The sequence below is a fragment of the Megascapheus bottae genome, chromosome 31 (assembly GCF_031878675.1).
Source record: "Megascapheus bottae isolate mThoBot1 chromosome 31, mThoBot2.hap1, whole genome shotgun sequence".
In the NCBI taxonomy this organism is placed as follows: domain Eukaryota; kingdom Metazoa; phylum Chordata; class Mammalia; order Rodentia; family Geomyidae; genus Megascapheus; species Megascapheus bottae.
In genome coordinates this window covers 9244653-9260340 of record NC_143539.1, presented here as the reverse complement: position 1 = coordinate 9260340, position 15688 = coordinate 9244653, and the positions used below count along the sequence as shown (strand labels likewise).

The 15688-nt window shown below is 52.3% G+C and overlaps 1 protein-coding gene across 1 annotated transcript in view; it reads right to left on the bottom strand.

Annotated features, from left to right (window-relative positions):
- Positions 1-15372, bottom strand: part of Pepd (peptidase D) — an 84090-nt gene extending 68718 nt beyond the window's left edge. The window contains exons 1-6 of the mRNA XM_090322065.1: positions 15286-15372; positions 11057-11240; positions 9191-9318; positions 3102-3165; positions 1690-1737; positions 1133-1194 (exon numbers count right to left, since the gene is read on the bottom strand). Of these exons, the coding sequence (XP_090178191.1) occupies positions 1133-1194; positions 1690-1737; positions 3102-3165; positions 9191-9318; positions 11057-11240; positions 15286-15302 (503 nt within the window). The 5' untranslated portion in view covers positions 15303-15372. The remainder of the gene's footprint in view (positions 1-1132; positions 1195-1689; positions 1738-3101; positions 3166-9190; positions 9319-11056; positions 11241-15285) is intronic.
- Positions 15373-15688: the final 316 nt, after the last annotated feature.

Sequence of the window (15688 nt, the reverse complement as noted above, 5' to 3'; positions counted from 1 at the left end):
CTGAACTGGGCAATCTCTGGAGAGGGTGCAGAGATCGGGATGATACAAAGCAGCAGAGCTGATACCCGTTCCTCTATCCCCATAGCTGTTATCACAGGGCGGGGGTGGGGGGTGATACATATTCATGAGCTCATAATCCTTCCTAATCACCCCTCCACTGCACACACGCATGGTCCCACAGCACGCGCTCATACATAATTATAAGACGCATCCTCCATCGCTGCCTCAGTCCACCAAAGGACAATAGAGGACATGGCGGCTGACAGGATGTGTGGTAGGGTTCCAGATTGAGGACCAGGGCTGGGGTGGCCATCATTCACCCCTGGCAGCCTCACGGAGCAGGGGCCTCCCCATGAGGTCTCGTCTACAGCAGGAACAGTCCCACCAGGCAAGCCCACATACACCCCACTTCCCCCAGAACCAGCCAGCCTGGGGGTGGAGGCCTCCCCCTCCCCGCAGGTCACACACTTCACTGGCAGGTGGCACTCTCTGAAGGTCATGGGAGGGAGGGCTGATAAAGCAAGTGAGCTGCTGCTGTCATGATTAAAGGGCAGGTCTACACAGTGCAGGAGCAAGGAGCACTGTCACTGCTCCTGAAAGTACTGGTAGGTGAATTCAGGCAAGGCAGTTTTTTTCAACATTTCTTCAAAACGTTCAGTATTCCTGGGTGCATAATCCTAGCTACTTAGGAGGCATACGTCAGGGAACCATGGCTCAAGGACAGTCCAGGCATCCAAATTTGAGAGACCTCATCTCATTCAATGGCTAGGCATGGTATGGAGGACCTGTATAATCCCAGCTATAGAAATGCACAATGGCTGGGCGCAGTGCATGCGGCCATCCCCAGTGCTGTAGGGAAGCACAAGCAGGAAGTTGGCAGTCCAGGTTAGCCTAATAGAAAGTCAGATCCTACCTTGAAAATAACCAATGTAAAAAGGAGCTGGATTCATGACTCAGGTAGCAAAGGACATACCACATAAGCAAAAAGCTTCGAGTTCAATCCCCAGCACCATGAAAACAAAACAACATCCAATCAAGTCAATCTTTAGAAACCTCCTGTACACGACATGCTTGTGCAGACTGGAGGTATAAAGATGAGGATGGAGAAATGGCCACAGGCCCCTGGACTCACCTGCTGATGCCCTCGAAGGATGCCTCTCGGCAGACACTGCCACTGTCTGTGTTGACACCACGCTGGAGAGAAGGGGGTGTGAGAACTAATACAGAGTCCTCAGAGCCTATCTAGGAAGGCCTAGCCAGGCTCAGGAGAGTAAGGATGGGAGCCCCACTCCAACCAGCCAACCCCTGCCCTCCTACCTTGCCCGACAAAGGAGCCCCAGCCAGATGTACACCCTAATAAAACACACTGGACCAATCATTAACGGAAACCCCTTCTTTGCCCCTAAAACAGTGGAATAGCCAGGCTCATGCCTGAGATCTGCAGATCACAGTTCAAACCCAGTCTGGGTAGCAGTCTGCGAGACCCTCATCTCCAATTAACTAGCAAAAAGCCAGAAGTTCCCACTGGGAACCCTGTCTCCTACAGGGTCAGCCATTTGAACTGACTGAGTCTCTGTAGTTGGCACAATACTGTGATGATTCCTCTTGTTTTCTTGCTCCTCTCCCATGACCCTCTGGAGTTCCTCCCCAGTGCTAAGCTTTCCTGGGTCTTGGACACCAGCTACTTACCAAGGTGAGGAGGACAGAGTGATTCTGTGACCTTAGGACGCTGGCAATCTGAAAAGGCAGAAAGCAAAAATCCACTTCAGAACAGCCACAAAGTATAACAGAGTTAACAGGCCACCATTACTTAACAATAAGCACACATGCCATGTGCCAGTGGCTCATGCCTAGAATCTCAGCCACTCAGGAGATTGAAATCTGAAGATTGAGGTTTGAAGCCAGCTCAAGCAAGAAAGTCCGTGACACTCTTATCTCTATTGAACCACCAGAAAACTGGAAGTGGAGCTGTGGCTCAAAGTGGTAGAACACTAGCCTTGAGCAAAAGAGCTCAGGGACAGTGCCTAGGCACTGAGTTCAAGTCCCACAACTAAACAAAAAAGAAAAAGAAAAGAAAGCTTGGAGGATGGCTGAGCCCCTGAGCCTGTGAACAGCCTGGCTAAAGCCCTTCCTCCCCCGCCCATCTCCTCAAGGAGAAGCAGGGAGGCTCAGGAAAAGGAACAGAGCTGTGAGTGTCAGGCCCTGAGTGTGTTGTTTCACTGATGTGAAGGGTCTGCATTCATCAATGCACAACGATCCCGTCAATTACGGCAGCAGAAGCGGAGCGAGCAGGCACTTGGGGATTGTATCTGCTATTGTCCTTGGGAGAGCAAACTGGATAACAAATGTGCGGGCTGATGCTTTTTCTCTCCACAATGACTCTCCGGACAAGCTGGTTAGGAATACAGAGGAGAAAGCCACCCTTGCCATGCTGCCTGATATGCAGGCCGATCAGGCCCAATACAGTGAGCCGGCGACATGTCTGCCAGCCTGGCAGGACAATGCCTTTTATTGATCCCATTGGCTTGAATGGACCCTGGAACCAAACCAACTATAAAACCTTTCCTGGCCTGGCAGCCTGCAATGTGCCTTCTCCACAGAGATGCGTGAGTATACCCTGAAAAATCTGCGTCACTGGCTTGAAGTGAAGCCAGGTGAACACAACTACAGTTCAGTTCTCTCAAATCAGTGCCCCTGCCTTGCCGCAGGCCATGGTGAGCCTTGATCTCCCAGGCAGTCCAGCCTCTCTGGCAGTCAAGATGGAGCACCATGGGCACAAGAGGAAAGTAGTCGGAGGTGCCTGCCTCATACACATCGGACGGCGAACCTGCAGCAGACACGGGCCTTCAAGAATGAAGGCTAAGGCTAAACCCACAGTGGCTGGCAGTTCGGTATCCATCTGATTGTAGGCAACATCCTTTGTTGTTCTCCAGTGGCTGCAATCCATGGCACTAGCACTGCCACCTGGACCAGGAATAGCTTGCTCAGATCGGTGGTCTGAGAAATGCTTCCTACCTGTCCCCCGTATTAGAATAATCAGGGGTGTTGCTGGAGGGCTGGTGGTCAGGCAGTGGGAGGACTGAAGACACCCAGCTACTTACCTCATCCACGTACTGGACGTCATTCACGGCGTATTTCTCCTTGAAGTGTTCCTTAGAATGGATCCTCAAAGGAAAGCACAAAGAACCCAGGATCAGGGTGTGACAGTGGTTCAATACAACTCCCTTCCTGCCCCTGGGAGCCAGGCCTCAAAGCCCCCATGTGTCAGGCTGGCATAGCACCAAGCAGGTCTACACAGAAGAAAAGGGCATCAGCTCACCGAGTGGCCACTAGAACCACATCTGCCTCTTCCTTCCTCCATTCCCCACCTAGCCTGGCCAACCCCATCATTCATCTACAGACACTGAGATCCCATGGGCTGCCAGTCAGTGTTGCTCCTATGCTCAGACACAAGAAACTCATCCGGCCCCCCTCAGGCTGCCAGGATTTCCCTTCAAGGAAACCTAACTAATTGACATGTTCAAGGTGTCGATCACAATATAACTCAATAAGGTGAGAAAAAAAATTCAAGCTTATTCCATCCAAGTTGGAAAATCAGCCAGGGAGAAGATATAGTTCAGTAGAGTGGGAGGTCTGGACCCAACTCTCATGCTCTTGCCCCTCCCAGGGCCTCCACCCCTACCCGAGGTGGGTAGGTGAGTCACAAGGAAGGGCGGTAACCACATCAGGGGAGGCCATCACCAGCCAAGACTAATGACCCAATGGTACATCCACACCAACCTGTGCTATCCCACCAATGGACCCACATCACATCACCAGAGGAGTTACCCCCATCCTTTCCCACTGCCACCAGCAGGTGTAACATCCAACAGAGAGCTTCAGACAACACACAGAAAACAGTTTCCAGGTTCCTGGGCCCTCAGGCATATAGATTAGGAAGCATTGGGGAGCCCCAGATAAAATGAGGGGTTAGAGAGAATTACAGTGCTCTGTGGCCCACACCACACTCTTAGGCTAAGTGACATGAATGACAGACAGCCCAGGATCTGGAATCCTGCAGCTCTCTCTGGCTTCTACAAATGTTCCACACTTGACTTCAGAAGTAGAGAGGTAGGGCCCTGGGTCAGCACCAAGAGTTCATAGCTACATGGAGCCAGCAAGGCCCGGGAGGAAACCCACGTGGATCCAAGGAACTCTGGTCTAACTACTCCCTAGAACAACTTTTCTTTCTTTCTTTCCTTCTGGCACCAATCCCAGGGCTTGAATTCAGGGCCTAGATGCTGTCCCTGAACTTTTTTCTCAAGGATAGCACTCTACAATTTGATCCACAGCTCCACTCCTGGCTTTTCTGGTGCTTACTTGGAGATAAGAGTCCCAGACTTTCCTGCCCAGGCTGGCTTGAAACCTCAGATCCCAGCCTTACAGGCATGAGCCAGCCAACTACCTCTCATTTTTTCTCTCTTGGCCTTGCTAAGCAATCACTGGCCACCAAACTCCTATCATTAATTAAATTTGCACAATTCAGTCATTTCAGCTTCTGCATTTGAGACAGAACTCAAAAGTTAAATGGCCAAGGTCCGACACCTCTCGGCCTCCAGTAGCTCAGTCAGGAGTAGTTTGGATAGACACTGCCACATGCCAGGACTCTGGAGGGACCTGCTGCAAGCGCTGGCTTACAGGCCTCAAAGACCCCTTGCTCCTGAGCAGTACTACCCTCTACTGAGGGGATCCTGCAGATTGCATGAAAACGTGATCCAGAAAAGCAAGAGGTGCGTCTGGCTCATGCTTCTGGTCCTAGCTACTCAGGAAGCTGAGATCTGAGGATCCCAGTTTGAAGCCAGCCTGGACAGGAAAATTTGTGAGACTTTTATCTACAATGAACCAGAAGGAAAAAAAAAAAGTTGGAAGTGGAGCTGTGACTCAAGTGCTAGATCTCCAGCCTTGAGCAAAATAACGAAGCCAGGTGCTGGTAGCTCACATCTGTAGTCCTAGCTACTCAGAAGGCTGAGATCTGGGAACCAACCCAGGAAGAAAAGTCCATGAGATTCTTATCTCCAGTGAACCATCAGAAAAGCAGAAGTAGAACTGTGGCTCAAAGTGCAAAGCACTAGCCGTGAGCAAAAGACCTCAACAAGGACAGGGCTCAGGCCCCTGTCCTTGTTCAATTGCCATGACTGACAAAGAAAGAAAGAGAGAGAGAGAGAGAGAGAGAGAGAGAGAGAGAGAGAGAGAGAGAGAGAGAGAGAGAGAGAGAAAGGACGAACCAGTCTAAAACCAATGGAGCAATATTTTCAATGCAAGGGAAGCTGTGACAGAAGTCCCCTCAGTTCACAGGATCTCTACCCCCAGGACCTAAGCAGCCTGCTCTTCCTGCAGGAGGTGTTCCAGGCGCCTGGAGGCAGGACCAGTGAGCACCCTGCTCGAGGCCCGGGGTAGGAAAGAGACATTAAATTAATGTGCTACGTTGCAGACAGGATGGGGCCCTCTAGAAAATGAAATTCCAAAGAGCAAGGCTTGACGGCTAGCTGACCACCTGCATACGGTTAATGAATAAGTAATAAGGCCAAATTACAGCAGTCACCATCAATTTCCAGTGGTCTGAGCCTGCCTTCAGCTCCCAATAACACAGCTGCCTTTCATGCTGTTTGCAGGCGGAGGAACGTAGAGGCCCTCGCTGCAGAGTGGAAGTCCATTTCAAGATGTCATTAGGTTGTCAGAGAGAAGCAGCCGATTTCAGAGCAGTGCGAATGCCTCCTGCCTGCTCCTGGAGCCCTCTCCTGGCTTATGACCACATCAGCACTAGAGGGCCTGGCTGGGGACGGTGGCAATTTCTAGGATGGGGGAGGGGCTCCCTGGGTAGGCTGCTCAGGAAGAGCCAAAAGAACCCTGCCAGCCCTCTTTCAAAAGAGGGCTGCTACGTACCCTTCAGAGCAGCGCCCCCGCCTTCCCCCCCCCCCACCATGCTCTCCCTGGTACTCCAGTGGGCCAGGCTAAAACCAGAGAGAGGCTGTGGGAACCTTCGGCTTCGTCACGATCCAAGGTGCATTCTGGGAGGCAACTGTCATGCAAAACTACAGACACACATCATACACACATCACACACCTGCCACATATACCCCAAATGCCCACAGCTATAAGGGGTGCATTGAGTACTACCTCCCCATTAACCTAGGCCAAGCTCGCTGTCTCTTTCATTCCAATTTGGCCAGGGACTGGAGCAAAGGGTCCTGAGGGGATCTTCAGGCCTTGGTCCAAAGCTGTTCCCTGCATGCCCCACACCCCCCACCCAGCTCAAAGCTGTCCATGGCTCTAAATCACAGAGGCAATTTCCTGCCTTCTCTGAGGACCCTAGACATCTCACAGTCAAGGCTGTCATCAGCTAAACCCAATTCTGATGGAACGTGACGAGGAAATGCTCTCGTGTCAAAAAGGCTTCACACTTCTACGAGCAAAGACTCCAAACAAAAATAAATTGGAAGCTACCATCTACCTGCTCTAACACACCCCCACTCCCCCGACCCGGAAGCGGCTGCAACTCTAACAGCAATATAGAAGCAACACAGACAGTTCATGCAGGAGGCGGCAGATCCTACAGGCGGGGGAGTTGTTTCCCCGAGTGACTCTGGATTGTAGTATCTGCCAGATGGATTTTCAAAAGCCATCAGATAGAGGCTCAGAAGGAAGCTGAGAAGCTGAAGGTCAAATGCTCAGCCTGGTGGGTTTTGATTGCAAAGGCCAGGTAATCCCAGAAGCCTCTTGCCTGATGCCCTATTGATTACGACAGCGTCTGGAAGCAGCTTGCACATCAGATCTAGCCACTCCCTGAACTCCAGCCCAGACAACAAGCCCCTTTGTCTGGTACTACCCCGTTGCAGTGAAGTCTTCTCCCAAAAATTCAGGACCAGAGGGATTCAGGAGAGAGCCACCTCCAGAGCCCAGAAAGGAATAGGCCTGCTGACTGCAATGTATTCTGGCCGTGGGGCCAGAATCTCCCATGGGACCAAGGCTGTCTGGTCAGGCCTGCCAACAAGCACACAGGACCTCCCCACCAGGGAGACCAACTTGGCAAAGCTGCAAGGTCAGCCAGACTGTATGACAGCACAAGTCTACAAAACAGGGGCAGACTAAAGGAGCGCTTGAACAGCCTCTGTGGAACCCAGCTGTGTCCAAGATACAGAATATTATTACTGTATTACTGACGAGTACACTCCAGAAAAACCAACTGCTAGCAGCTGTTCCCAGACCAATCAGGCCCTGAGTTTTAAACCTGCACTCAAGTCAAGTGCCATTTGGTTTTAGAGATGAGGGTGAGGAGCGACATTCATTCAGGCTTAGCCACTGGAATGGCACAGTCCCCAGAGCAGAGCCAGGGCCCTCCTCTCACCATCTCAGAGGACATCCATCCTCAACTCTCAGATAGGTACTCCCACTTCTTGCTTGCACCAAGTATTCACAAGAAAAAAGTAGACAGACAGACAGCCCTTCTACCTTTCCAAACAGGTAGAGTCCTGATCAGACTTGACCTGAAGCCACATTCTATCTTCATTGTTCTCTCTGGACAGAGCACATGTGCTCTGACTGCTAAACTGGCTTTCTGAGCAGTGGGACATCATGGTGAGCCAGGAGGCAAGGCCACCATGAGGCTGAAACAGCAGCCAGGTCAAAATCACAGGTGCCACTCAGAGCCACAGGCCACTTAACATAGAGGTTTCAACCACTCTAGAGACATTCCACTGACAATTCTGCCTTGTACATTCATCTTTGGAGAAATAATTCGGGGAGAATTTTCTTGTAAGACCAGCTCTTAAACTCTCCCAAGTTTCCGAGGTTACTAGGTATCAGAGTATCCCCCAAAGAGTCACGAATTGAAGGCTGGCTCTCCAATGTAGCAGTGTTCAAAGGTGGGGCCTGAGTAGGGCCATCAGTAGCTCACACCTGTAATTCCAGTTTCTTAGGAGTCTGAGACCTAAGATTATGGGTCAATGAAATCCAAACCTTCCCCTACCCCCAAAGGCCATCTCGATGGATATCTGCAGACCACATTCCTCCCTAACATCCAAGATTCTCCAAGAGAAGCAAAGCCCATCTTTCTTCTGCTGCCAACTCTGCCTGAAGCTGAACGTTTTATATGGCTGTTTTTGGTGTGCATGTGTGTACTGTGGGGAGGGGGGGAGGGGGCTTGATCTCAGGGCCCTATGCTCTCCCTTTGCTTCTTCTACTCAAAGCTAGCACTCTACCACTTGAGTCACAACACCACTTCTGGCTTTTTGCTAATAACTAGACATAAGACTCCCACAAACTTTTCTGCCCAAGTTGGCTTTGAACCATGATCCCTAGATCTCAATCTCCCCCAAAATTAGGATTATGGGTACTAGCCACTATCAGTGTTCTGCTGAAGCTGAGTCTTTACAACAAAGCTAAAGGCCCAGGGGCATGCTACAGTCCTGCCAAGCAGTCTGTGGACAGCACTATGTGGGCCTGGACCCTACCCAAGATGGCAGAATTGCCACCACAAATGTGGAGTCCACACAAACAGCCTTGTAGAGAGAGGACAGAGCAGCAAGCAGAGGAGGTTTGGGCCCTCGCCATCCAGTCTGACCCTCCACAAAGACCCTCATCCTTCTAGCAGGTAGCCTGTCACTCACAGCAGCCACAGACATGCCAGCCTATCTGTTAATGAGCATTCTGGGGCGCTGGGCAGAGAAGACTGCAATTTACACATTAGCCTGGAATAATCACTCTCCAGGCAGAAATGACAGGCTGGAAGGCGGGGTCCTCAAACCTGGATAAGCACAGCTTCTGCTTCATACTGTGAGTGAGCAGTAACAGCTCCCAGAGGACTTGGGAGTGGGCAGGTGCCATGGAGACTGTGGGAGGCCCAGCTTCTGAGCCCACACAGTCACAGGGCACAGCTAGAAAGCCTCTACCTTGCTCACAGAGGAGTCAGCAGAGGACAGACTCATCTATGGCCAGAGGCAGGCACTGAGGCATCCCTGCAAATGAGTGATGAGTCTCAGAAAGCCCCACCACCATCACTCCCCTCCCCGATGCCAATCAGATGTACCAATGGACACATTCAAACCCCACACTGTGCCCATTTAGGGCACACAGGGGGGACTGCCCCTTCCTGACCACCCCACAGGTAATCAGCAGCAGCCATGGTAATGACGACACAGGAACTGCTCCTTACTTTCCCATCCAGGTGGCATAGCTGTCAGGGAGCCTGGGAATAAACAGAGTTGACTTCTCACTGTCCACATCAATGACACCGTAGCAGCCTGACTCGATGACGCCAAATGCCCAGTGAAAGAAGGACTCCTGTGGTGGCAACAGGGAGTCCCGTTACCCAGTGACCAGGATAGAAACAGGAATTGCAAGAGTGAAGACATCTTCTTTTCAGGCAAGTGTTCATCCCTTTTCCCTTGGAAACTGCCCCCCCCACCACAGTCATGTGGGGGGCCCCTCTCTCTACTGTGAGCTTCCCATCTAGCTACACCCTGGATCTCCACTCCTGCCTGATGATGTGAGATGGGTGCATGTGCCGGGCACACCAGGTGCCCTCAGAACACTGTAGTCAATAGTACCAAGCTCCAGACTGTTCAGACACCAAGCCAGATGCTTCATTCCATCCAGGACTTCTTACTCCTCCTCCCATTCCCTGGGGCAGCTGATGACATCAGCATTCAGCAGCAAGAATCAAGTTAAAATGCGTCAGCAAGGTGAAAAGTGGAGGAGGAGCTCTTCCAAGATGAGACCAGAATAACGTCAGTCAGGAAGTCCACAGCTGAATTTAGGAGATCAATTTTTAAGTGACAAATATACAAACCTCAAATGGCAGCAGCAAGACTAGTCAGAAAAAAAAAAAAAATCCTTAAGCCAGTGGCTCACACTTGATAATCCTAGCTGCCCAGAAGCTATGAGCTAAGGACCATGATTCAAAGCCAGCCTGGGCAAAAAAAGCCTGGGAGACTATTATCTCCAATTGACCAGCAAAAACTCAGAAGTGGAATTGCATGGCTCAAGTGGTGGAGCACCAGCCTTAAGTAGAAAAAGCCAAAGGACAATACCCAAGCCCTTAGTTCAAGCCCCAATACTAGCACAAAAACAAACAAAAAATGTCGCCTGCCAGACTACAGGCATGTGTCTCCTGAGGACAGAGGAGCCCTCTGGACAGGAATGGCTTCCTGGCCAAGAACTAGGGTTGTCCTTGACAGAGTATCTTGGCTCATATGTGCCCTGCACAGGCAGCTGGGGTCCAGCTGAGGAGACAGCCCTCACGTCATCTTCTCTATACTAGACCCCTCCTCCCACTCTGCATTCCCATCTCCTGCTGAAGTGGATGCTAGATGGCCAGAGCTTTAGGCTCTGATCGCCTCTAGGGAAGTTTCTGGAGCTCCCACTGTGTGAGGCTGCAGCTCAGAACTAGACAGCAGAGACAAAAAGATAACTAAGTACAGAATCAAAAAATGGGATTCGAATTCCCCTTTTGCCTCCTGGCAAGTCATTTTCTCTGTAGGTCTCAGTTTCCTCCCTACCTGCCTGGGCAAGTGTCATTCCTGAGAACCGAGCACTGCTGACAATTCTCAGCCAAGTTCACCTCATCTAATTTGCACATCACAAAGGTTCTAGACACCCTCAAAGAGCCTGAACCACTTTCCAGAGGAGGACAGGGGCTCTGAGAAAGCCACAGGGGTGAGATGGAAGCCAGAACTCTGACCCCTGCTTAGATGTCACATGCCTCTTCTCAGACCTCCTCCTTGTAGTCACAGGCCTGTGGCCCAGGACATAATCTATGCATACCACCCTCCTAGCCCTCTGAATTCATGTAGGCTTTCCAGGCCCAGCCCAAATACTATCTCCTCCATGAAGCCATGCCAGCTTGCACCCCATTACCCTTCTATATCTTTACAGCTCTGCCAGCAGCCAAGATTGAGAAGGAAATTGAGCACTCCCTGCCCTCCATACTGCCTTCAGGGGGCCTCTCCAGGGTCCCAGAGACACACAGTCACTGACCCACACAGCCAGGCAGGAGGATAGGAGGTAGCCAGAGCCTCACCTGGCGGAAGACGATGGAGGTATCTGTACAGTAGCGCTGCATCTCCTCACCACCCTGCAGAAGCACAGCCGAGCCAGCTTGCACAGCTGTGTTCTTCTGTAGACGCTGGCACAGGCGCCGCCTGTTCAGGGCAAAGAGTTCCAGCGGCACCTTCAAGGTCTCATTCCCCAGGGAGAAGGAAGGACTGTGAAGACAAAAGAACAATGCCGTAACATGGACCAGTTAACACTGCCACCAACCCCAGCTCTGGCTCTACCGTAAGGACCTTGGACCTACTTGGTATGCTGTCCCCCAGGGACAGAAAGATACACTGGACACCAAGAATCACATACCTAGATATGCTTTCTAGATGGGCGCCCCATCCTGGCAGCCTGCCTGACATATAAGAAGTTCTTCATAAATGTCTGCTGAGTGTGCCACCCTTAGAGGACGCATGGGGCCACGCTTCCAGCTGTGCCCACGAGGAGGTGCTCTGTCAGCACTATGAGGCAGAAAGCAAGCCCTCCAGTCGGGAATAGCCACATACCCACAGGCAACAGCCTCACTCCCTTCTCGCTAGCACATGTGTTTCCTTCCTCCTGGAAGGCTGGACAAGCAGTCAGATGATCAAGCAGGCCAGGCCAGCCTGCCTGTCACATTGAGCCAAGGGGATACAAGAACTCATCTTGGTAACATCTTGTGAACCTGACAGCCCCTGCCCCCCCTCCCCACACAGCTGGCCCTGCAGACACTAAGTGAGAAAGCACAACCTCCAACACCCAAGCCCAAGGGACTCTATTCCTTCTAAGAAGCAAAAGAGGAAGCCACAGGCCAAACTCAAATCTATCATCCTAGCTCCTCTGGAGGCTGGGATCTGAAAATCACCAGCCCAAGCAGAAAAGTCCACAAGACTCTTATCACTCACAGAAGAAAGAAAAAGGAAGGAAGGAAGGAAGGAAGGAGGGAAGGAAGGAAGAAAGGAAAGGAGGGAGGAAGGGAAGGAGGGAGGGAGGGAAAGAAGGAGGGAGGGAGGGAATAAATGCTGGGAGTGGAACTGTAACTCAAGTGGTAAAATGCCAATCTGGAAGAAGAAAGCTAAGGGACAGCAGTCCAGACCCTGAGTTGGAGCCCCAGAACTGGTGCACACACATGTGCATACATGTGCCTACACATACACAGGATTCTACTTATCTCAGAGTGATTAGATATCACAGGACCAGAACGGTTGCCATGCACATGGGTTGTTTTAGTTTGACTTTCTGAAGGGACCCTCCTGCCACGTGACCCCTCTTCCACACAAGGTGCTTGTTCACACGTGCCATCACCATGTGATGCCATCCACGACACCAAGCTATAAGGTAGCATAAGGCCCTCACTAATGTATTCAGCCCGCACAGCTTCCAGAGCTGTCGGCCAAACAAATCCTTTCCCCCACGGGAGACAACAGTACCCAGCCTCGAGTATTTTTTTGTAGCAACGCTGACTAAGACAGGTACACAGATTTGCACTGCTATGTATGGATCTATGATACAAAACAGAACAAAGACCTGTGAACTGCATCCAAAAGCCACTTCTGAATCCTGCCAAATTCCCACCAAGAGAGGCCAACCAAGACCTAGCTGGCTTCCCCACCCTTGGCCTCCAGCCTTGGATTAGGCTTGGCATAGATGCTCCAGCTACCAATCCATCTACTGAGACCAGGCAATTCATCCTGGCTGGATGAGAGCCTCACACTCCTGGCCAGCATTCCTCATTCCTCTCTCCCCGTCTTCTGAGGAGGCTGGGGAGTTCAAGCGTATACAAGGAACAAGACAGGATTGTGGACAGCCAGCACTGGGCCTGGAGAAAAGCCAGAGAAGGCAAAGAGATACTGAGGTGTCAATCTGGCTCTAGCAGACTCCCAGGCCCTCAGGGCCAGCATGAGGCCTTTGCTCAGGAGCACAAGGTTCACTTTTGGGTGAGACCAGTGTTAGTCCAAGAACGTGGCTCCTTTCAGACACTTTCACACCAGAATGCTGACTTTAGCACTACATATGGTCCAACAGGTCCACGCCCAGGGCAGCTCATCTACTACCCCCAGCTGGCTCGGCAATTCCCAGAGCACTACTCAGCTAATGAGTGGGGGACAGAGCTGGTAGCTTGTAATCCTAGCTACTCTGAAAGCTGAAATCTGAGGATCACCAGCACAGAGGCAGGAAAGTTCATGAGACTCTTATCTCTAATCAACAACCAAAAAGCCAGAAGTGGATCTGTGGTTCAAGTGGTAGTGGGTCAAACTTGGGGAAAACTATGAAGGAATAACACCCAAGCCCTGAGTACAAGTCCTGGTACTGGCAAAAATAAAGATAACCAACCCATTCCCAAGTTTCTAAACAGCAGCCCCACACTAGCCTAGAGTGGCTAAGAAGCCCTGGTGAGCTCTGAGAGCTCCCTATATTTATCAAGCCTCCTTTCCAATACTGCCCCTGTCCAAGACCTGTGTTCTACTCCCTCACCCACTCTATGCGATGACCCAGACAATCAGCACTAGCTCAAGAACCCTCCTTCCAGCCTCCAGCCAGTTCCCAGCCTGGTTTCTTTGCACTTATAGGAAAGCAGCAGGCCCCGAGGAGCAGGCTTTAGGTCAGCCTGGAGTGCTGAAACCCAAATACAGCCCCTCAAACTCCCTAGGACTACCTGGCCAGGCCAGATAGAGCCAAGCAGACCACAAGCAGATACCAGCTTGCATCTATTACTCTCTGCTCTCTCAAATGGGATCATAGGCAGGGTTCAAAGCTGATTCTATACAGTTGTCTACCTGAAGTGTGGCTCACTGCTTGAGCTTGGTACTAAAGGTCATCAAGCACAAAGGTCATCCTGTACTTAACTGATCTCAGAGTCCATGCCCCTCTTTGGCACATGCCAAGACAAAGAGGTAGTAGGCAGACTCAGAGTCCTCTGTGTCCATCTGCTCCAAAGGTCTAAGGATAGATCCAGTGCTGTTCTTGGAACACAGCAGATGCCAACTAGATGTTTGACTTGTACATTTGAAGCTCTCTCAGCCTTGGGGACCAAATGAGAACTTTGCTGCCATTCTCCTCACCTCCCAAAATCATTCATTCCCCACGTCCAGTTTCCCTATACTAATCTTGCTTCCCAAACTGGCATCTGGGGTGCTGTCTCTGGTAACCCCGACCTTCCTTAGCACCCTACACCACCAGGCCTCCACTTCCTCCCAGGATAGCAAGCTCTTTCAGAAGTAGATTCCAGCTAGGTGCAAAGGCCCACAGCTGTAATCCAACCATTTGGGAAGCTGAGGCAGGAGGAGCTATGGCTGCAAGCCTTCAGTCACTCAGGAATGTCTACAGCCACCCAGAGCAACACACACTCTAACCCAGGAATGTACCCCCACCCTTCTCTGTCCCCCTATGAACTCTGTCATTACAGCTCAGCCTGGCTAGGCACCTGGTGGCTAAAGCCTGTAATCCGAGCTATTCAGAAGGTTGAGATCCGAAGATCCAGAGGTTCAAAACTGGGGCAGGAGACTCTCAACTCCAATTAACCAGCAAAAGGCTGGAAATAAAGAGTTGTGACTCAAGTGGTACAGAGCCAGCCTTGTGCAGAAAAGCTAAGGGACAGCACCCAGACCCTTGAGCTCCAGCCCCAGCCCTGATGTGAAAATAAATTAAAAAACAAAACAAAACTCATTCTCGGCTCAGCTCTTTCCCTTCTCCCAGCATTTCCACATCTGCCCTCACTTCCTCCTCCTCACTGGCACCACTCCACTTTGTGTGTGTGTTTTGTTTTTAATTCTGTAGAAGTACGGCAAACGCAGGGCTCTGAGAACCCGAGTCAGGCCCTGCCTTTCGACTGTCAGCATAAGAAGCCAAGGGGACACACAAGGCCCCTGGCCCACGGGGTGGAGAGGGGGTGACTCCGCGTCCCCGCACTGCCGGGGGAGGGCGGGGAGGGCCCGCGCGCACCCCCGGCCCCGCTCCCCTCCCGGAGACAGCTGCGGGGACGCGTCCCCCGCCGCGCCCGCCCCGCAGCGCCGCCGCCTGAGGCGCGCGGCCGCGGCAGCCCCCGGGGGCCCGGAGGGCAGCGGAGCGGGGGGACACCGGCGCGGGACCGCCGCCCCGAGTCCAAATGCAGGGCCCGCGGCGTGCTGCCCCGGGCTTTCACCCATCCGTCCGGCGCAGGACATGGACGGACGCTTCTCCGGGCCCGCGGGCGGGGGAGAGAGGGCGAGAGGGAGAGGAACCAGCACTCACCGGGCGGAGGACGCCATGTTTACTCAGCTCCTGAGTCACGTGAAGTGCCGCGTCAGCTGAACCCGGCGTGGTCCTAGGGCGGGGGCGGGGCGGGGGCGGGGCGTGGTCTGGGTCTGACGGGGCGGAGCCTTCGTGGGCGTGGTCGGGATGGGGGCGGGGCCTGGTCTGGGCCTGACGGGGCGGAGCCTTCGTGGGCGTGGTCTGTGGCGGGGGCGGGGTCTGGTCTGGGTCTGGCGGGGGACGGAGCCTTAGTGGGCGTGGTCTGTGGCGGGGGCGGGGCCATGGTTAAGTGTGGGCAGGAGCACAGGCAATGTGGCTGATGATCTGTCTCTGTAAATCTATGTACATATGGGGAGAGAGTGACAGAGAGACAGAGAGAGACAGACACAGAGAGACACAGAGA